Raw genomic sequence first — 22,757 nt, forward strand, 5'->3', positions numbered from 1 at the left:
GACATGTCCTAGAGGGCTAAAGATGGGTTCCTTTATAGTATAAAGTTTATGCATCTATGGATGGATGAATGAAAAAAGTACGAGTTTTTTTAGAATACTTGAAATGGGACTTGATCTAATGCAGCAAGCAAAAAATCACTTTATATATTTGCTCAAATTATTGATTTGCGCATCTCTTTTCTTTGAAGTCACATTTTTACTAATACAACAATATGAAATGAATAACAGATTTTAACTCTAGTATAAATAAATACATAATTTTATTGAAATGTTTAAGGTGACATCTTAATTTCAAATAATACATTAGGCTATGACATGAGGCAGACGAACATAAGCTGGCAACAATTCTGACAGCCCAGACAGTGCAAGTGTTATTTTAAACATCATACTACACATTTACTTAACACTCGCACAGGCTGGGCTATCAAAACCCACCAACCAACCAACCAATCATCCAACCAACCAACCAACCAACCAACCAACCAACCAACCAACCAATCAATCAATCAATCAACCAACCACCCAACCAACCAACCAACCAACTTAGCCAACTTTGCTTGGTCTGACTAGTGAAAGCTTCCCAATTTATTAAAATACTATCATTTGTTTTACTTAGGCCTGATTTATCAATCGTCTGATAAAATTATCTGTCAGATAAAGATAACACTCTCTTTTTCTTCTTACCTGTGAAAGAGAGGGAGCGTGCTATCTTTATCTGACAGATAATATTATCTGATGTTTTAAAAATCAGACCTTAATTTATTTATTATTTAGGGCTTAGTAGAAAATCTTAGTATACAAAAGGAGGTCAGTCAACCTTAAGGCAAAGCAGATAAATTCACTACCGGTACTTAAAATCACGGGGAACATTGATCATCAATATTTAAACTATAAGGAATTGGTTTTGACCGATTTCATCATGCCAGCGTAATTCTTTAAGCTTACGTTTGAAAATTAACTTCCTGTTTCTCAGAATCAATGATCAATATTTCACCGGGATTCAAAGTAACCCCAGTTTACTTAAACAACTAGTTACACCATAGATGGCGGCACAATCAATGCCACATCTAAAGTGATTTACATCGCTGGTAACCCTGCGGCGGTGTTACAATGACGCTATTTAAAGCCAGCTATGAATGGGTCTTGTTTGGGACGTCACTAACTATTCACATCGTTTACCGGGCATTCGCTGTGTTACCAATATAAACGTGATCTTCTATTCGCCGTCGTTACGTGTCAAAAAGTTTCGCTTATACTGGTAGCTTGAGGCGAAGGCTTGGTAAGTGTAGGAATGGCTGGTCGACAGTGCGTCAGTGGGAGCGAGAGGTTACTGTCAGACAGAGACAGCAGCCGCTCGATACGCGCAGGGAGAAGGGGGTACAAGAGGCTTATGTAATTCAGTCCTTTGTGGGGAATAGACGGAATGTATCGCTAGTAATTACCTCGAATATTATTCGCCAGTTTTCGACTTGAGAATCGTTTTATGGAACATGTGTAGCTGTTAAGAGCGTTTCTATGTAGATACTTTCGAGCTTCGATAGAGTTGGTTGCGTTAAAAATATGTATACATTTTTGCCTTATTTCAATGGGATAAGGTGCAAAAAAATTTACACGTCTTCAACCACTATTGTACCCAATATGAAGGAGTTTTCTGAAAGCGTGTTTCGATATTTTGATAATCTTTACCTTGAAAGAATTTCCGTGAAAGGAAAACTGGACCCTGATTGTTATTTTTCTAATGCTATAAGTAGCATAGTAAAGTAAACATATTTTCACCAATCTAGCACATTTTCGTACATAGTTAGGTATACCATTACCTAAGTTTTAAATCCCAGCCAAAACATACATTTACATACATACCTATACACACAAAACATAAAGACATGTAAACGAAAAAAAATTGTTTTGTCCAGTTTTTCCTTCAATTTTATTCATCACTATATATGTATACATAGCATATAACAAAAGGTTCACAAGGTGGACCTAATGCCTTAAGGCATTCTCTGCCAATAAAACCATAGAGGAATACAAACAAAAAGTAATTAAGGAGATAAAATAAATTTGAATAATAAATTAAAAATTAAATAAAAATATGAAGTAGGTAGGCCAGCGGCATGCCCTTGTACTAGTATCTTGACTTTCGCTGTATGTCCCATGTAAATAAAAATACCCTTAGTGGTGAATATTCGCGAGGTCCGTCGGAATGAATGGCCTCAATTTGTCGGGCTCTTTAGCATGTGCCTAGGGCTGCCAACTATCGACCCGTACCGGCCCGAGTGGAGACATGACCCTAACTTTTTTGTGAGATGTGTGAAATATTACATATTTAGCTATATCATATGTAGCACAATCGGAATAGCACAAACCTCTAAATATCTGGAACAGTCCTAAATTTGGCATTTATGTAAACTAAAGGCCCCTTTTTCAGGTCCACACATTTGGGGAAACGCTTTAATGTTGTCTTACATTATATTTTCCTAGATCACGTAGAGTTAGAGTAAAATGCGAATTTCTCCAGGATGGTACACATTTTCCAAGATGGCTGCGATTCCTCGAGGTCCCCAAATGTCAAATGGTGTGGACATGAAAAAGAGGCCTTTAATTTACATACATACCTAATTTCAGAACTGTTCCAGGGATTTCGAGATTTGTTCTATCCCGATTGTGCTAATGGAAGGTTTAATATAATTATATTTTTCTACAATATAATTATTACTTCATTACATTTTAGGGGTCTCTGCCGCACTTTTTTTTTAAATTTGGACCTTCCATACAAGATGTTTTTATTTTCGATTTTTCATTGTGGAACGACGATTCAGAGTGTGTTAAATTTAAGTTAAAATAACATTGCTAATTTTCAAATATTTTTATGAACGGAAAGTATGGACGCACCTCTACTTAGAAAGTTAGAACGAAGAATCGAAAAAGAATACATTTTGTATGGAGGGTCCACATTTTAAAAGTGCGGTAGCGTCCCCTAAAATGTATTTATAAATTCTGAAAAATAACAAAAACATTGGTGTTTTAGTGATAGATTTTACATTACGGGGGATGGTCTGTAGAAAAATGTAACTTCGACCAAATAAGGACCACCCTAATGAAAGGCTATAAATAAAAGCAGTTTGCATATGGTATGTACAATTTACAGAACGCAAATAATACATGAAATGACATTGATAACTCCTTTGGCTTAATCTTCGTGGCAATTATATTTAAGTGGTCAGGATTAGTCATACTTCTTAACCTTGAAATAGTCTCGGCTGAGAGTCGGCAAACCTTACGTTATACTATACATTTCACTACTACATGCAGTCGCCATCAGATATATCGGAGCGGCCAAGGTGCTCTCAAATATTTGAACACACCCCTATTGTCAAGGCGCTAGAGCGCGTGTTCAGATATTTTTGAGCACCCCGGTTGCACCGACATATCTAATGACGTCTGTATATGAGGCTTTACATAACTTTTTCTCGTATAATGGCGCTCACAGGTTAGCTACCTATGCAACTCTCATTTGAATCAATTGACATGCACTATTAACCTTATTTGAGTGAACGGGAATCTCTCTTCGGTTATAGCTCTACGCCCGTTTCTAACGCGTTGTGATGTGACTCACCTTTGTGCGGTGTTTACCTACATCTTAAAACGAGGTTGACATAGCTAATCAGTTTCTGCACGGATGACCGCTTTGATAGAAATGCTGAGTTTCCGACATCGGGGCGTTTTAACGCGTTAGGTCAACAAACCTTCCTGGAACATGATTTTAAAACTCAAAGCACCTATTTACTTTACATAGCTTAGATTTAGGCATTTGTTTCCGCGAACTTGTATCTATCTATGCCAATTACAACATGACTGCACGAAAACATACAGTGCAACTGATAAATTCATTCTGTTTCGAATTCGAGCAACACTGCCAAGCATCGACCGTGTGTTCCGAAGCTACTGGGCTCGAACAATTTATGATAGGATACCAGATGCGTTCATACATGGACCTACGCCAGTTACATATTAATTCGGGCGACGAAACTCCGGAGACAGCGTTGTTCAATGATTTTGGGCAGCTGTAATGTGCGTTTTGTCCAAACTCTACAGAGTCCATATTAAAACGACACCAAATAATTTGAGCCTCAGTTTTCCCGAACTGATACAATACAATGCAATATTGATGAAGAGATTTTAGATTTTCTAAACAATTCACATTAAATAAAGCAAACCAGGTGATCTAAATTGGAGTTATGAACATAAGGATCCATGTCAACGAAATCACGTATTTCTGAATTTACTGATAGTGTCCTTCAAAAAATTGTTTTCTGATCAGTCCACTTTTCTGCCGAAATTCTCTGTGATTTATATTTAATCGACTTATTTGATTGAAAGGGATTACGTTGGCTTTAAATTATGTTTTAATTGATCTAAACTGATCAATGGACTTAAAAATAAATCATGATTTTAATAAAACACAAAACAAGTATCCACTGCCAAGTATCGATTAGGAGTTTTATTTTTATTCTTTACAGCAGAATGCTGAAAATCTGGCAGCTGGGTCTCATGAGCTACGACACGGCCCTGAAGATTCAGAGGGCAGTCGTACGCAAACAACTCCACTGTGTCACGACCGGACAAGGAACCTGGGACACCCTTCTCCTGCTAGAACACAGACCCGTTTACACTGTCGGGATCAGAGATGACACGCCCAAGGAAGAGGTACAGAGACTGAATGCCTTAGGAGCGGCGTTTAGAAAAACGAACAGAGGTGGACTGATCACTTTTCATGGACCAGGCCAGTTAGTGGCATACCCGATCATCAATTTGAAACGCTTCAAGCTTAATGTCAAGTGTTATGTAAACAGTTTGGAAGAGACAGTCATCAATATGTGCTCCGAGTTAGGACTGAAGGGCGAAAGATCGCCGAACACCGGCGTGTGGATCGGGGATAATAAGGTAGCCGCGATCGGAGTACATGCTACCCGGTATATCACTTATCACGGCACGTCAGTTAACTGTGACAATGACTTGTCCTGGTTCAAGCATATCGACCCTTGCGGCATTAAGGACAAAGGAGTCACTTCCTTGACTGAAGAAACTGGAGAACCTTGGTCAGTAGACAAAATTACTCCTATGTTTATAAGGAACTTTAATAAGGTATTCAACTGTGAAAGTGAAGATTTGGCCGTTTATGATCAGAAAGATATATTGAATAGTGTTTATAATAACCTACTTGTGACCGAATAAGGGCTAGTGAATTAAACATTTTACTCAGTGCCTATAGTGGATCTGATTTGGTGTTCCAATGTGAAGTATACTATTTCAAGTTAGGTTTATTTGCTGTCGAAACGCCATAATTAATTATCATTATAGATGTAGGTAATTAGATTTATTTGTGATAAATTTGTTAAGTTAAATAAAAAAATAAATATATACATCTATCTATTTCATTCAAATTAATAATCGCTATTGAAGAGATAAAAGACAGTGACACTACATTACAAGCATCCAAACTTCTCTACCATAGACCAATAGTGGGACCGGATTTTTGCCCTATAAGTTTCGATAATTCTAAAGAGTGAAAAGTGATGTTTATCTGGTATGGGACATATTTTTAAGCATATTTGTAATATATGAAGAAAATTTAGAACGAGCGTTAGATATAAATAAGGTATTTATGTATTTTTATTGATGAATTTTGAATATTGAATTAAAGTACAAAATTTAAGCATCGTCTTTTATAATATGTATGAGGCTTTATGCTATCAAATTTTTAGAAAAAAAATCAACGTGCTACTTTGTCAAACTCAAATTAGTTTATTATTTTGTCAATATTGAATTAAAGTTTGAAAAATCCACAATATCATATCTAAATTCTTAAGTTAATAGGCAAGGCAAAAAATTAGAAGAATAGGATATGTGCTTTACAATTAATATGCGTTTTTTGTCCTGTAAGATCTAATATTGAATTAAAGTCCGTAGAGATAAATCTATTACTATAAAATAATATATGCAGCCATTTTATGGAAAGTAAGAAATATCTGTGTGTAGCTTGCTGCTAGTTGCACAAAACATGCTGCTAGTTGCCGAGAGGAAAATCCTCCGTAAAATATTGGGCCCCAAACGAAGACCGGATGGAAGTTGGACAGTCCTTAAGAACCGTGAGATTGAAGACCTAGTGGCTGAACCTAACATCATGGGAGAAAGTAAAGCCCACAGACTCCGATGGTTAGGCCACCTTGAGAGAATGGACGAAGATCGGAACGTAAAAAGAGCGTACCTGGGTCGCCTAGCAGGAGGACGTCCTATCGGACGCCCTAGATATCGCTGGAGCGACATGGTGGAGGCGGATCTGCGCGAGCTTCGAGTCGACAATTGGCGAGAGGTCGCACAGGACCGAGAAAAGTGGCGCTGTCTTGTGTCGGAGGCCAAGTCTCATTTTGGGTCGCTGAGCTAACGGAGTAAGTAAGTAAGTGTGTAGCTTGCATTGTAATAGTAAAATCAATTTAAAAAGGCGCGAAATTCATAACCACGCCGCGCTGGTCCGTCAACATGTCGGCTCGGTGCGCGGGAGCCTATCGTAGCCGACCTAGTGAGCGATAGATACCTCGCCCCGCCCGCGCCCCCCGCTCAGCTTCGCAAGCGCTGTTTGTCTTTTCTTCCAAATCATTCATTTGTTTGTTTATCGTGCACATAAATTAGATGCGGACATTACATGAATTTAATTATAGAATAAAAGTTATTATGACTTCAAAATGAGTGAAAAATGTTTGATATGTGTACTGTACTGACTTAGTAACAGAGAAAAAACGAGGAATTGAGCAGCTAATAACTGCGAGCAAATAATCTTTCTTGGTGATGGGAAAGTTAAATATTTCTACGGGAAGGAGGAACTACGTTTCCATAAAAAGTGTAGATTATACATTGAGTCGAAGGCTATACCGGCGTACAAAAGACTAATGGAGGTGGCATCAGAGGGCTTACCGCGAACCACGTTCGACGTGTTGCCTCCCTGTCATACTTACGTACGAATTTACAAGTGCGACAGAGAGGTAACACGTCGAACGTGGTTCGCGATAGGCCCTCAAATGTACAGCCAAGTGACGATGATGAAAATTACATTTTCAAAACTTTTGTCTTTTGTTACCATTGTGTTAGCCGCCTGTACTTACTTTCAACATATATTAGTAGTTTATGTTACTGCTACATAATAAAAGGCATTAAAATACACGAGTGTGGGCTTAGGAAACGAACGAAGTGAGTTTCTTAAAAAGATCACACGAGTGTTTTAATGCCTAATTATCTTATACCTTTAAACGAGCAATTCTTGTATATATATATTTCCGGGATCTCGGAAACGGCTCTAACGATTTTGCTGAAATTTGGTATATGGGGGTTTTTGGGGGTAAACAATCGATCTAGATTAGTCTTATGTTTGGGAAAACGCGTGTTTTCGAGTTTTCATGCGTTTTTCTTTCGACGCAGAATATGGTCGCTAATTTCGTGTTGCCGGCCACTGTCCGTCTGGTCCAGTGGGTTAAGACGCGGACTGCTAAACGAGTGTTACGGGTTCGAATCTCGCCTGGCGACTAACTTTTGTTTTTTTTTATATGTTCAATTTTATATATAATTTTTTAATTTTTATTGTTTTAGACAAGTTTAATTTAGTAAAAGAATGTAGTTAAGATTATCACCTATACACCACCATATTACCATAAATAGTTAGTTATAACCGAGCAAAGCTCGGTCGCCCAGGTACTGTATAGTTATTGCAGGTAGTTCGCAATCACATTTTTAGCACAGGCATTATAAGAGAGGTATGGGCATTGTAAATGTCATCTGGCTCTGTGTGGTAGGGCACAGCACAGCGGATGTCATTCCAGATCTAGAGCAGAACCCAACTGGGGAAGTACCTCCACCTTACAGAAAATCGCAGCCAAATAACACTAGACCCTACTCATAGTGTTGTGTTCCTGCCGGTGAGTAAGGTTGCCAGAGCTCAACGAGGGGTGGGAGGGTGTTAGGGTCGGCAACGCGCATGTAACTCCTCTGGAGTTGCAGGCGTACATAGGCTACGGATACTGCTTACCATCAGGCAGGCCGTATGCTTGTTTGCCACCGACGTAGTATAAAAAAAAAATTAAAAAAAAACTCACAATTAAAATATTTCATACGACATGTGCTAATTATTTGTCTCAGTGTAAAAAAAAATATATCATAATTATGATATCAATTTTCAAATTCAAAATGGCGGACATGTTTTATAACTTATTTTAAGAAATTATGAGTAGTTTAAGACTTTAAAAAGCAAGAAATTGTTTCTTGCTTCTGTTTGTATCTGTATCATATAGTATTTGATGTTTTCATTATTTTTGAAAGTCCTCAGGGTGCCGATTACGAAAATGACATCCATTATGGAACCCAAGATGGCGGACATTATTTTTTCTTAAAAATCGGTATGGGTGTCATCTCCGAGGTTCTTCGAGGTTCCGATTACGAAAATGACGTCCATTTTGCAATCCAAGATGGCGAACATTATTTTTTCTTAAAAATCGATATGGGTGTCATCTCCGAGGTTCCTCGGGGATCCGATTACGAAAATGACGTTCATTTTGAAATCCAAGATGGCGGAAATTATTTTTTCTTAAGTCGATATGGGTGTCATATCCAAGGTTCCTCGGGATTCCGATTACGAAAATGACGTCTATTTTGAAATCCAAGATGGCGGACATTAATTTTTCTTAAAAATCGATATGGGTGTCATCTCCGAGGTTCCTCGGGGATCCGATTACGAAAATGACGTTCATTTTGAAATCCAAGATGGCGGAAATAATTTTTTCTTAAAAGTCGATATGGGTGTCATATCCGAGGTTCCTCGGGATTCCGATTACGAAAATGACGTCTATTTTGAAATCCAAGATGGCGGACATTAATTTTTCTTAAAAATCGATATGGGTGTCATTTCCGAGGTTCCTCGGGGTTCCAATTACAAAAATGACGTCAATTTTGGCGGTTCTTGTTGGTGCAGATTTCAAAAATAGAGACCATTTTAGAATTAAAGGTGGTTGATATCACGGCTACACACATCGACACCCATTTCAAAAAGTAGCGTCCGCCATATTTATTTTCAAAATAGATGCCATTTTTAAAATCCACACCCCTAAAAACCCAGAAAACAACACCCATGACGACTTTTTCAAAAAAGTGACGTCCGCCATCTTTATTTCCAAAATGGACGTCATTTGTAAAATTAGTACACATACATCATACAACATGAAAACTAAAAACATTTCCATCCTCTTTTGGGCAGTTGTGTAAGTCTGTGATAACCCTAGGTAGGTACGGAGACCTTGAGCGGTGTCGGCATTTACGCAAACATCAAAGGCGTCGGCCCACTGTAACTTTTTACACTGTGCTTTTAGTGTGTAAACGAAAACGTCACATGATATATCAAAAGAAAAGTTATTTTACATTATACCTTTAAACGACCAATTCTTGTATATATATATATATATTTCTGTGATCTCGGAAACGGCTCTAACGATTTCGCTGAAATTTGGTATATAGGGGTTTTTGGGGGTATACAATCTATCTAGATTAGTCTTATGCTTGGGAAAACGCGTGTTTTCGAGTTTTCATGCGTTTTTCTTTCGACGCAGAATATGGTCACTAATTTCGTGTTGCCGGCCACTGTCCATCTGGTCCAGCGGGTTAAGACGCGAACTGCTAAACGAGTGTTACGAGTTCGAATCTCGCCCGGTGACTAACTTTTGTTTTTTTTTATATGTTCAAGTTTATATATAATTTTTTAATTTTTATTGTTTTACACAAGTTTAATTTAGTAAAAAAAATGACCTATGTAATAAGAGAAATCGACAATAGATGGCGTTACTCTGTGACAAGTGCTGTAAGGTTAAAATCGATTGTAAATAATAATAATTGTCAGTTCACATTTTACTTTTTAAGTTTATGTAGATTATCACCACCATATTACAATAAATAGTTATAACCGAGCAAAGCTCGGTCGCCCAGGTACTATATTACTAACTGTACTAGGTTGCCTTTTTAACAAGTTGGTCCAGTCCATGGTTGCCTACATTTTATATAAAAATCGGTTAATCTAGGCGACCATTAACTGGACCAACTTTTTTAATACGGCAACTTTCAAATAAGCTTTCATTTGATATATCATACGATGAAATAACAAACAAAGAAACTATCCGTACGCAATCTTACAAGGCAACCTACTTGAAATGCATCACTGTCAATTTTGTCTTACATTTATTTCTTATCAGAAATAAATAACATGAGGGTGCATATACCTTATAACGTATCTCTATATAACTATCGGTTATCAATATTAGCATTAGCGGTTAACAACAACATTCCCCTTAAAACAAATAACTATCGCGAGGAAAATACCAAGTCCAAACATCTGAAAAAAATCGGGAAAGAAAAGCTGCAACTGGCTTTTAAAATGGTACAAGGAAGGGTGGTCATCTGTATGAGAATGTGTTTTTTTTGTCTCTATTAGACCCAATGGTTGACTGGTAGAGAATGCCTTTTGGCATTAAGTCCGCCATTTGTGTTTTTTTTGTTTGTGCAATAAAGTTTAAATAAATAAATAATATTCATGTAACGCGATAACGAATTCTACGTGAACGAAACCGCGGGCAATACCTATTATAGTAACAACAAAATACCAATTTTCTATTGCTATTAATTTAAAACACGCTTTAGGAATTTTTGGACCGTAGACGCAGTCAAGGGCACCCCGCTCCCCACTACCGTTGTTCGCTGCCTCCTGCCACAGCGCGCGGCGCGCGCAAACTTGCCGCGCGTTTGAAACGTAACGTATTTATATAAGCAAGGAATGCATACATATCAGTAATGAGTGTCGCCGTGATTTTATATTTCTAAATTTTTGTTTAGTAACTGAGATCATTGTTGATGATCGATTATTATTAACTCTACAAACTTTAATTCGATATTAGCTATACTGCTTAACCTGAAATCAATATCTAGACAAGCACATTGTCTACATGTCTAACTTTTTACTAGAATACTAAGTTGATCGATAATATCATAATTTTGCAATATCAGCAACTCTAATTATATATTTACAAAATAACTCGTGTTTTTACGTTTACCAGAAAGCAGCTGTTCCAGATTTCTAAAAACTGAAAATTGTACATAAATTGAAGTGTTATTCGATATGCTAAAGTTTTCTGTAACTTTAATTCTATATTTACTTAGTTATTAGCAAAAATTAAAATATTTAAATATAACCGATAGCTCAACCTTAAAATTTCTAACTTTTTACCAAAGTATTATTTAACATACTCCCAATGACATATCAAAAAAGAAAAAACTTTAATATTATCGAAACCCATTTTTGTTCAACCGCTGGTCTACCAGGAGTATCCAGTCTTCATAAAATAGTAGGTGCTTATATCTCGAAACTTCATTCATTTCTAGGATAAACGAAATTGCAAGTTAGCTTTAGATTTCGAAGTTCATCTTGCTCTATGTCTACCTTTACCCCAAAGACATGTTATATCTTATGAATAGATTTATTCTTTAGTGGACATAATAAAAAAAATGTTGTACTTATTTGAAAAGCCACGTAAAGGCCGTTATGTACTCGTGTGAAGTTCCCTTCTTCTTAATTACCTTAAGAGGATCGGCTTCTGACGACGGAAGTTTTGCTTCTGAGACTTCCGTTAGACACTGTCAGTATATATGTACAGTATATTATACATGTATAAAGTAATAATGCTAAGGCAACGCTAAACAAAAGCCCACTTTTCATTTTCTAATAGGTTTTTTATATGGTTAAAAAAATACGTTCCATAATAACTACATAGGCACAGACTTCCTCTCACAAGCATTTGGACTATCCAGCGCTAACCTAGGACCTGGTTAAAAAGTAAAGTAAGTGCTCATTTTAATGTTCTTCCTAATCGAAACCCTCGTTAACCCTGCCTTCCATCCTCAATATTGCTCAGCTACTTTATGACCGGGAAAATTAATTTTTCTATGCTCGAAGCATGTGAGCGGCGGGCTTGAGCCTCCAGCGGCCAAGCTTCAAACATCCCCCTTAAAAAAGGCATCAGCAACTCTCATTTCTAACCTAATTGATTTGTGTTAAGATTCAAAATCGAATGGCATTGATTTGAACTTAAGGTTAAGCTTAAAATACAACAAAAGGTTGGCGTTACAACCCCTTTAATGGTACCACTACCACACCTGACTATTTTGGTTAATAATACATTATAATAACGTATATGACAATAATTGTCGAGGCTCGGAAGTAGCTACTGGCTGGCTGACGATTCGTTTAAAGGACGACCTTGGGAGTCCGTTTAATTGAATCCGAAGCCAGCAAGTAGGCTTCCAGCCGATTCATATAAGTATAGTGCTTTTCTCCAAAATGGTGTAAGAAATAGAAATAAATTACAAATAGTTTACAGAAGCAACGTTCTTAACGTACATATATTCACAGAAAAATGTTAAAACAATTGAAAAGATTTGGTGGCCGCCTCTTTATTTTTTTTGAAATTAAATAATAGAAGTGTATTTTTCTGCCGAAAATACACCAACCTACTTTAGACAGCTAAATAGTCGCGGTACCAACATTATAATAATAAGTACTGTACTGATGATCTGTTTGGCTGTTTGAATGTTTTTGACTTTTTAATTTTTGATAAACTACGCATTTCGCGACCTATTTTTTAACCGGCAAAGTCGACTTTTCCGTCTATTTTTATGAAAAGTTCCTTATCCACGTGGACCACTCTTACAACCTTTGAAAATAAAGGCCAAAGGTTAGTTGGGAAACATTTTTCTTCTATTCCGTTAAATTAAGGTACTTTTAGGAAATATTATTTGCGCTTTAGTTTCCACTCCTTTCAGAACGTTTTCCTATCATTTGATATTTAGTCTTTATCTGTTTTCCGTCAGTCACGTCTGACCTTTTCGAGATTGTTGAGAACAGGTGGGTGTTGGTACTGTTATTCTGAATTCTGTGAATAGTTGGTTGCTGGAGTGTAACCGCTAAGTGGCGTACTGGGTAACTAATTTCAATGAAATGCTCGTTGACTGACCGCGATGCGAGAAAACTACGAGCATCCTGAACAGAACTCGTGGTATAGTTCTATTTTAGGTACTGGTTGCTTTCATCATGTATTGTTTAATAATGTTTTACTAATTAAGTACACTTTTGGTTTAAAATTATAAAAATAATAAGGTGAGCTGGGATAAGAGAAACACTGGGGCAAGAGAAACACTTTTAGGGAATCCTCAGGATTTTCATGCAGAGTGGTACGTCAAGTATGGAGCTTATACAGATATGTAGGTATGCATCCTTACTGCCAGGTTGTGCAAAGCGGGGTTAGAGTCTACTGTTTCTCTTGCCCTGAGCAAAATAAACTATGTTTATACCCCACCGGTAAGATCAGGTCAGGTGGGGTATAAACGTCAAAATAAAAGATTAGGCTGGCAAAATACATAAACTAAGATAGAGAAAATGAAAATTTGATGGGGAAACCAGAACCGAAAACCCCAATATTGGGAATTTGACTCACACACAGGTACTCCAGGAGGTCAAGGGTCTGTAATGAAGTTAGTCTTATAGAAGTTGTGTCTTTTTAGCCACAATGTTTAAATCAGTGCAAATCACTAGTTTTGCACATACATTAGCATATTACTCAATTCTATTAAAACTTATATGCGAACTACGTCTTCATTGTTTAATTTAAACAATTGTCGCGACGATCGATCCGATCGAGTTAAGTCGAATCGGATCGTATCGCGAAGGTTCAAATCTAGTCTGACAGCTCTGACAACTTCTACTACATTTATAGATACTCATGTAGGTAGATGAAGATTTAAATACGCTGCGGTCGCTAACGGACAGCCATTTTGTCGTTAGAGCTTCAAGTGGTTAGAGCTGTGATAACAAGTGTTAGTAAAGTGAACAAAGGCGACGCGTGGAGTCGGTGACCACATGAGCTGGTTTACCAGAAAGCTAAGTGTTTACCGCTTTGTTATATACTTATATCTTATACATTTAACTAATTAATCTTTTGGCTTGCCACGTGACTTTGCCGTGGAAGCAGTAAGTTTGTATGAGTTGAGCTTGCCACGATTTACGTCGTGGAGGCTGTTTAGAGGCCATCTTAGTTAAGGCGGACTAGGGTGTTTTATGCATGTGTAGGAGTCTGCGGCTTCGGCTGCAGATCCTCCTATATCAATGTGTAAGAGAAAGGCGTTAGGAGTTCTGTGGCTTCGGCTGCTAGGTTCTCCTTTATCCCCGTGTAGGAGTAAGGTGGCTTCGGCCGCTAGTTACTCCTTTATCAGCACGCAAGGGGCAGCTTCGGCTGCGGTACGCCCCCTTGAATCCAGAGAAAGGCGTTAGGAGTTCTGTGGCTTCGGCTGCTAGGTTCTCCTTTATCCCCGTGTAGGAGTAAGGTGGCTTCGGCCGCTAGTTACTCCTTTATCAGCACGCAAGGGGCAGCTTCGGCTGCGGTACGCCCCCTTGACTATACAGCTACATAGGTAGTTGGCAACTTGTACCCTTCATCCGGCCGGGTAAGATGGTGCTCATGTGTACTAGAGTTAACTGATAGATATATATGTAACTCTTGTGTATTGATGGATGATGCCATCACCTTTGGAAATAGATATATGAAAAAATACCATACTTAGCTGTAAACACTTGGTGATCGTTGTAATCATATAATACCTTTAACCACAGATGGTGCATGAGAGGCAAAAGAGCGAAGCAGATAGACGAGACTACGACGGGACAATAAGGTAGGACTAACCACTCCTACACCCACATATACACACTACCATTATTTCTATTGTCGCGGCGTTCTATAGTCTGTAGACTATTGTCGTAGTCTAGTACATTTATTTGTCTATGTAGTATACATAATGAGAACGCCGCGACAAAATGGTGAAGATGTGCTGAGGATTGGTTGGATCCGAACCATTTGTGATTGTTGAGATGAGAGACAGGTTTTATTACTTTAAACGTATTGAGCGTCGCAGGTTTGCTTTAGTTTCAAGTCTATCAAAACTGAACAGGTGCAGATACTTGTAGCATTGAGTAAATTCACCCTTGATACTCGCTGGCCTACAATTTAATCTCACTATGGCTGGAAGGGCTAAAAGTTAATGATAAATTCGAGTAAAGTTCTATTTGAACGCTTGTTTTATCGGTATTTATTTTGAAGTATTAGTTTAGGTATGAAGCATTCATGGCGGCATCGTCTGGTCTGCGGCCGGGACTTGGCGGTGTTCGTGATCAATGTTTCATGTATTAGGGATATAATTTACAGAATCCGATAACAAAGTAATAGTAAATGGTTAAATGAATCTTTGTTGTTAAATCAAATGTTTGATTTAAATTAGTAACTAAATAACGAAACTAATAAGTGCTTAGTTTTTAAATTGCCCTAAAGTTCTCTTGATATTACTGAAGACTGATAAAAAAGCTGTTTTATAATTATAGAGTCTGACAGACACTGACACTGAATAAATAGCATTTTGTCTAGAGCGACATAAGATCTACAAATTATTGGAAAAACAGGGATACCACATAGACTATGACATATTAATATGAGTTATGATGACTATGAGTGAATTACCCGTTCTCTACTAGTGCGGTATGACTTGGAACTTTACCTACTTACCATTGTACCCAATTAAATTATGTTATGATAAAATAATGTGCAAATAAACATTGAATTAAATTAGTTCCTTGATAGATTAGAAAGTAGACATTCACTGGCTATACACATGCTGATTGTTGTGGTCTGATAGATCAATGCTTATGCGAAGTCAAATATCTCATCAACATTAGTTTCTCCAAGAAAAATTAATAAATAAAGCTTGGGTTTATCACTGTGGAGCAAGATAGAGTTTAACACTTACAGTTACAGTGTCTAGCGCTTCATTTCCAGATCTATCTACAATACCAACCACAATAGTGGAGTAAATTAAATTTTATTTGTGGAACACAGATGTTACATTTAAGGTCTTATAGTGCCTAAATTGAATCAGTAATATTACAGCAATAAAAACATTTATAATATAATAAAATAGCAACATTTCGCAAATCTAGAATATACTCGTAATGATGAAGTGCTTACATGTTAAACTAGTATCTATATAAAATGGACAAGTTATAACTATTTCAGATATGAGTAATAGCATTTGTTTATTAAGTATGACTTTAGTCGTATTTTAAACTGGTCAGGTTGCAGGCGCTTTATATAATTTGGGATATCATTGAAAATTTTTGGAGCCATACCCAGTATACTCTTACCCAAGAAGGCTGTGTTGTGTTAACTATTACAGATAGGATTGAAGAGGCTTACTAGTTAGATATGAGTTCAATAATACATCAGATGGCAAGTAATTATAGTCACTTGTACAAAAACTTGTTCGCAAATGAAAATATTACTAGAAAATGTGAGCTTAGATTTGAGACCTTTTGCGCCTTTAGTATCACTGAAATGTACATATGTGACCATCCATAAGAATTATGAATAAATGTTAAGTCAATGGTAAACAAATACAAATCCATGGCAAATACCTTTATTATTTGATTAGACAAAATAAATAAAATTGTACTTGTTGAGATCATATGCCAATAGTAATGATTATCAAGTCTGATCACATTTTTTTCCTGACTTTGAGTTCAAAGTAGTCCTTTGGTTGCATAGCTTAAGTTGTGGGCAGGTAGGCTATAAAGTATCTAATTTACCTTACCTTAGTACCTGCCATACTATAAATTCAGTTAATTTATTTACTAGCGTTAAACATCAGGAGTTTGAAGGAACACTTAGTGTGAGAATCTACAGTTTTGCTGACCGTACATAGTACTTACCTGCTGTGTTAAGTAAATAAATAAGTATTCTTTGTTGTACACATAAAATTAAATGTACACAGAAAATGAAATACCTACCAGTACAGTTCAAAATATATTTATACTATCTACCAAAAAGGGAACATTACTTGGTTGCTAAAATAATGTACTATCTAGCTTATTCCAGTTTATTTTCCTTAAAATGAGAAGCACATACACGCATATAGGATACTTACATTATTATATTTCTTTACTTGCTAGTAGCAGTCGTATTCAACCCATAATGTTTGTTGTTGGGAAGGCCCATAGTTGGTATATATTGGTCGGAATATGATGAATAGAGTTCAATATAAAGTTACTAAACAGAAATGTACCAACTTAGATCGGTAAACCAGAGAGACTCTCTTAGTTGAAATTTGATTCTATGTGCTCTTGTCTGTACAGCCAAGTTACATTTTACTATGATTGTTGCAAATAACAGGATAATAAAAAAGGTACTTACTGAATTCAGAATATTTACAACATCACTAAAAAGTTGTTAAAACATATTCGAATTCGACAACACAATACATTCACTGAACAGTTGTTAGAATATTTGTCAATACAGTTTTATGATTACTTTCACTTACAAAGTTGAGTAAAGCTTAAATTCAGTTTGAACGCTGTTGAAATGGAATGATGACCTAAATTATTACACTTTGGATGTACTTGAGTTTAAAGGCATATATCAGAGAAATTACCCACTTCATACATACCACTTCAAATTTCTAGATTGGTTGCTTAGTTGCGTGCGTTTAACATATACTTACATGTTAATAAGGCATAGTGTATTCTTATTCAAGACTAATAGCGTATTGATACCCTCAAAGAATTCAGAATGGCAAAGTATAAATATCAACCAAGATGTTAATTAAGAGGTTATAAGTATAATAAAATAAATAAGCCATTTATTCACACTAAGTTTGATTCACATTTCTTAGTTTACATTTTATTTATTTATTTTGCTTAGTGGTGAACTCCTCTTCAGGTGAAGGCCTCCTCCAACTCGATCCATTTGCTTCTGTTCAAAGCTATTCCATGCATAGCTTATATTAGGTTACAAGTATAAGACTAATAAAGGGGTTATTTTATTTCATTGTTTTGACATCATGAGGAAAGTGATATACTTGTGGATAAAAAGAAAACAAAACATAGCAATGACAATGTAGTTTAATATCAATCTATTACAGTAAGGCTTTTATGAGAAATGAGTAAATTTCAAGTGAAAGATGTTAATTGTTCACATTTTGCTTACCCATAAAATAATGTGCTATCAAGTAATGAAAAGCAAATTGATTGTTATCTGGAAGTGAACATTTACAGTTTTGATGTTTGTCTAAGGCATAATAAGTACAGTGCAGCTCCCTTATGCCCATACAAGTGCGTACTATATTCGCACAGACGATTACACGTAGAAACTTACTCGTAAAGGTTAGACTTATTTCAAGTGTTGTTTAAATAAAAGGTCAGTTATATTTGTGCACTTAAAGCATAAAGTTCAATCGCATTGCTCTTGTTGAGTAAATTAAAGGTTTTGAGTTACTTTTGTCTTGACGAAGTAAAACAGGTAGTCGCACGTATTATCATTCCGTGGTTTTAAGCTCCGTAAAAGGGGTTTAGCACACAAATCACTGCTTCTTCATAAACGTAGGTACGCACCGTACATCATTAGTACCTATATCGCGCACAGTACATATTAATTAAATAATATGAGAGAAATCCAAACTTCATAATCGATCAAGCCATTCAAGCCACCAAGAAAATCAATGACCTTTTGTCACTGACAATCTGCCAATCTAATTTCGCGCGCGAACACTAAAACATGAGGTTCGTTTGAGTAACGGGTTTCTACGCTTGTATAAAAATGTAGTTGTTGAGAATAATAAAGGAAAATAATTGTTCAATTTTTACAGTATAATGAAAGTAAGTATTTAATTTAATTAGCGCGGTAAAGTTTAAAAGGATAATCGATACCCGTTGAATCGGCTTTACTTGGAGAATTAAAGTATTATTTTCATGTCCAGTCAAAAATTGTTGCTGTATAAAGGAAGATATTACTTTCAAGAAATAATAAATCTGGGGTATAGTTGAAATTCTAAAGCCTAACTTATTACTGTCGCGGTTGGCAATTAGCGGGTTCATGTTGTTCATGAGTTGTTTTACTAATATTGAAAGTATTGCCTATGACTCCTATGAGACATAAACATATTACAAAAATATAGTAAAGGTAGATGTTTACCTAATTACTACAATTAAGTGAATAATTGAAAATTTTAGTTTCTAGAGTCGTTAGGCACGTACAAGCATATACTTAGGTACGCATTAAAATAGTAACCTTTATGGGCCACTAAAAGCGAATGTTTGTGAAAAAACTTTTGAATGAGTAATACATCAAGTAAAATGTGATTGTGAATATAAAAATGCTTGCGTGGGAAGAATAAGAAGTAGTTAATAATTTTCGTAAACTAAGACTGCAACTTAACATTATAAATGGACTAAATTATAATGTAATGTATTTATAATTATAGTTGCTTGTCACAGTCAGTTGTTTGAAAGTGATATTAGTTTCATAATAATCACAGAAGATTAGTTCTTCACCATGTTTTCTTTATGCTATAGTGAGCATCAACTGTAAATACTTACATTTAAAATTTGCCATAGAGGTATACATATAAATACATACCTACCTGGTATTTCTTGAATGAGAAGTAAGTAAGTTAAGAGTGAAACTGCTAGTAGAGATTGAGTCATTATTAATTTTGCATAGCTCAAAACTGAGCTGATGACAAATAAGTATAATTGTGATAAATGTGTTTATGCGTAGCAGGCCTACAATTCCATACAAGATAGCTGAGGTAGACACATCCAGTGTGTTTCTATTAATTTGAAATCATCATCATCATCACACATCTGACTAAAATTTTATCTTGAAATCAAATTTGTTTGATAGATAATTGGCCAAAGGCCTAGATGCTTTGTTGAGCATACAAAGCAGAGACAGATTTCGATAATGAAGAAATAAATCAAAAAATGAATAATGTTTTTCTGTTAAAACATTCATGTTAATTTAGGTTAGTAAGGATCTTCTAGTAGGTATACAATACCTATGAATCCTACTCATCCGTTATAGTAGTTGGATAATTAAAATAATAAACAAATTTATGTAACTATTGAATAGGTTTAGAAGTTTAAATAACAAAATGTATGAGCCATTGGAGAATTAATGAGAGAATTTGACTTAGAGATGAAAGGTCATTATCTGGTTGAAACCTTACTTACTAGTCAGTGAGGTTTAGTAATCAATCGCAATAAATGGCAACAACTTTAGTGATGTTAGTCAGAACGAACGTACAACTACATAGTCGATGAGCTAAGCTATAAAGTATATTGTGGTTTTTAAAGTTTCAAAGAGAACATTGGAAATATGTTACCATAAAAATTACTAGCAATTCATAGGATATGATAATAATGATCATGCTCATCACATATCATCAGAATTCTTATTTTGAGGAATCGGAAAATGTGGTCCTAGTTAGTTATGTGTTACTAGATAGACGTGTTTCTATCAGATGTATATGACAGACACTGTGCGTTCCGCGAAATAAATTAAAAATAGCGATTTACCTTACTTTAAGGTGCAACAAGTATCTTATTGATACAATCATATGCATTGCTTATAAACTTTCTTTACTTTCCGTTTACATCCTATGATTCTTATGTGTCTACATCTCCGACGCACTTGAGGTTTCTTGTTATATATTTTGTGAATAAAAGAGAAATAAAATAGCTAGTTGGACACGAGGATGATAAAACAATCAGCGTTTCACAGCAATGAAAACCAATCTTGAGCTAAAATGTTGACCGTTTAGGTCATGAATGCCGTTCTTTAATAATTTATTTGCTATGAAACAGTGAAAAGTATTAAAACTTGGGCAGAATAGATCTTGCTATATCTCCTACTACTACTCCACATACGTTGGTTAGCAGTCACAGATCCAGAAGATATATAGTTGACTTTGTGTTCCGGAAACGTTATTCAATAAACAAAGAGTTTATGTAGATTTGTAACGTATCATATTTGAAAATTACTGACGAAATTGGTACACGACTTAGGGAGTAGCCAAACGAGTGTAAATATGAAATAGTACCACACAACGTTATAAATTAATGAAAATTTTGATGTATGAGAGAGACAGTCTTTTGTGATTAAATCAAATTAGACTTTCGAGATAGTCATTTAATTGAAATATATATAACTACATATTTCTTACAGGCAAATAAAATAATGTTGTCACTGAATAACTAATCTGATATTTTAGTCTCGTGTACGAAAGAAAGCAAGTAACTTATATCGCGTTTTTTGGAACGACTTCCACGTAAGACTATAGCGTCAAGGTATGCAAAAGGTACCTTGACATCAAGCTGAGTGGAAACCTTATCAGTGACGAGTGACGTTTTAACTCGTTTTTATGACTATGTTTATTATTTATTGTTGTTCAAGTGTCCTGAATAAATTTTATTTAATTATATACAATGTTTGATATATGACATGGTTGCATTATTATAAAATGAAATCGCTGTATTAGATACTGAATTGAACAGTGATTACATAGTTCAACAATTGAGATATATGGTTCTAAACCTTTCGAATTTTGCTTTGGCTACACTGGTAGCCTAGGTTGCACGGGTATTAATTTAATTTATTTATGCCTTGTTTAAGCGAGGGGAGTATAGCCCAAGCCCTCTAGTCTATTAGAAGAGACCTGTACCCTGTAGTGGGATGTATAGAGGCTGAAATATTTTATTATTATTCGATTAATTAAATCGAAGTCTAAGTTAATTATATTCAATTAAAATCAAAGCCAGTAGCCTAAAGACAGTAGTTTCTATATTGAATAGAAAGGCATCTCTAGGGGATGTAACTCAGTAAATAAATAAGTTTTGATAACCCATACGAATAAAATATGATAGGTGTTTGAATAACACGGTGCGTGTAGTCTTGTTGGTATATAGACTGTTAAATATTTCCGTTATCAATGTTAAACAATTACGACTTGAAAGTACCATAAGTCGCCCCCTTTTTTTCCCTTTATTGGGGAGGGTTGTCAACCAGGACAAGTCCATACAGTAATAATGAAGGTTGACAGACTAAGTCAGACATCAGGAAAGACAGAAGGCAGGTTAAGGAACCTGCAGGTGCAGGCAATCGTTGCTAGATCTAACAACCCCTACTTTGTTGTAGTATAGAGTAAGGCCCGCTGTGGCATTGATGTTTATATTCACGCATGAGACTGTGAATTCAACTTTCTATATATCGTGTAAGGCCCGCTGTGGCATTGATGTTTACATTCAAGATCACGCATGAAGCGATAAATGCAATTTCTAGGCATCGTGTAAGGCCCGCTGTGGCATCGATATTTGTATTGCCCATAAAGATATCCGAGTACGATTTGTAATCATATAAAGCGAATAGTAGATTTAGAATATGATTTGAGTTCATAAAGTTAAACAGGGTTAGAAGTCCCCACAATACAGAGATAGTATTTGGATAGATGGAAATACGATTTTAAAGCACATAATACAAGTTTCAATTTCAAGACAAAGAAATTTGAAATTGGGTTCGCTTAAGTTGTTAGCAATGTGATATCTTCAAGATGTTCATGATGATTATAGGTACATATCAGAAGAGGTATTGATTCGACTGATCTGGAGCAAATATCTAAGAGATTTAAAGTAACTGACGACACAATTTATTAGTCATATGGCACAGTAAATTAAAGACTGAGCTTAATCAGATTTATTTTGTGGTACAATGATAGATATCGATACTAATTAAACTAAAATACCTTCA

The 22,757-nt window shown here is 35.8% G+C and overlaps 2 protein-coding genes across 7 annotated transcripts in view; both read left to right on the forward strand.

Annotated features, from left to right (window-relative positions):
* Positions 1-22,757, forward strand: part of LOC133526400 (stress-activated protein kinase JNK) — a 483,516-nt gene that overhangs the window by 267,985 nt on the left and 192,774 nt on the right. The gene's annotated exons all lie outside the window — the stretch shown is intronic.
* LOC133526640 (putative lipoyltransferase 2, mitochondrial) lies at positions 4,525-5,235 on the forward strand. Its single transcript, XM_061863332.1, has one exon. It carries the CDS (start codon positions 4,525-4,527, stop codon positions 5,233-5,235), a length of 711 nt encoding a protein of 236 aa, XP_061719316.1.

This window comes from Cydia pomonella, chromosome 16 (genome assembly GCF_033807575.1).
Source record: "Cydia pomonella isolate Wapato2018A chromosome 16, ilCydPomo1, whole genome shotgun sequence".
In the NCBI taxonomy this organism is placed as follows: Eukaryota; Metazoa; Arthropoda; class Insecta; order Lepidoptera; family Tortricidae; genus Cydia; species Cydia pomonella.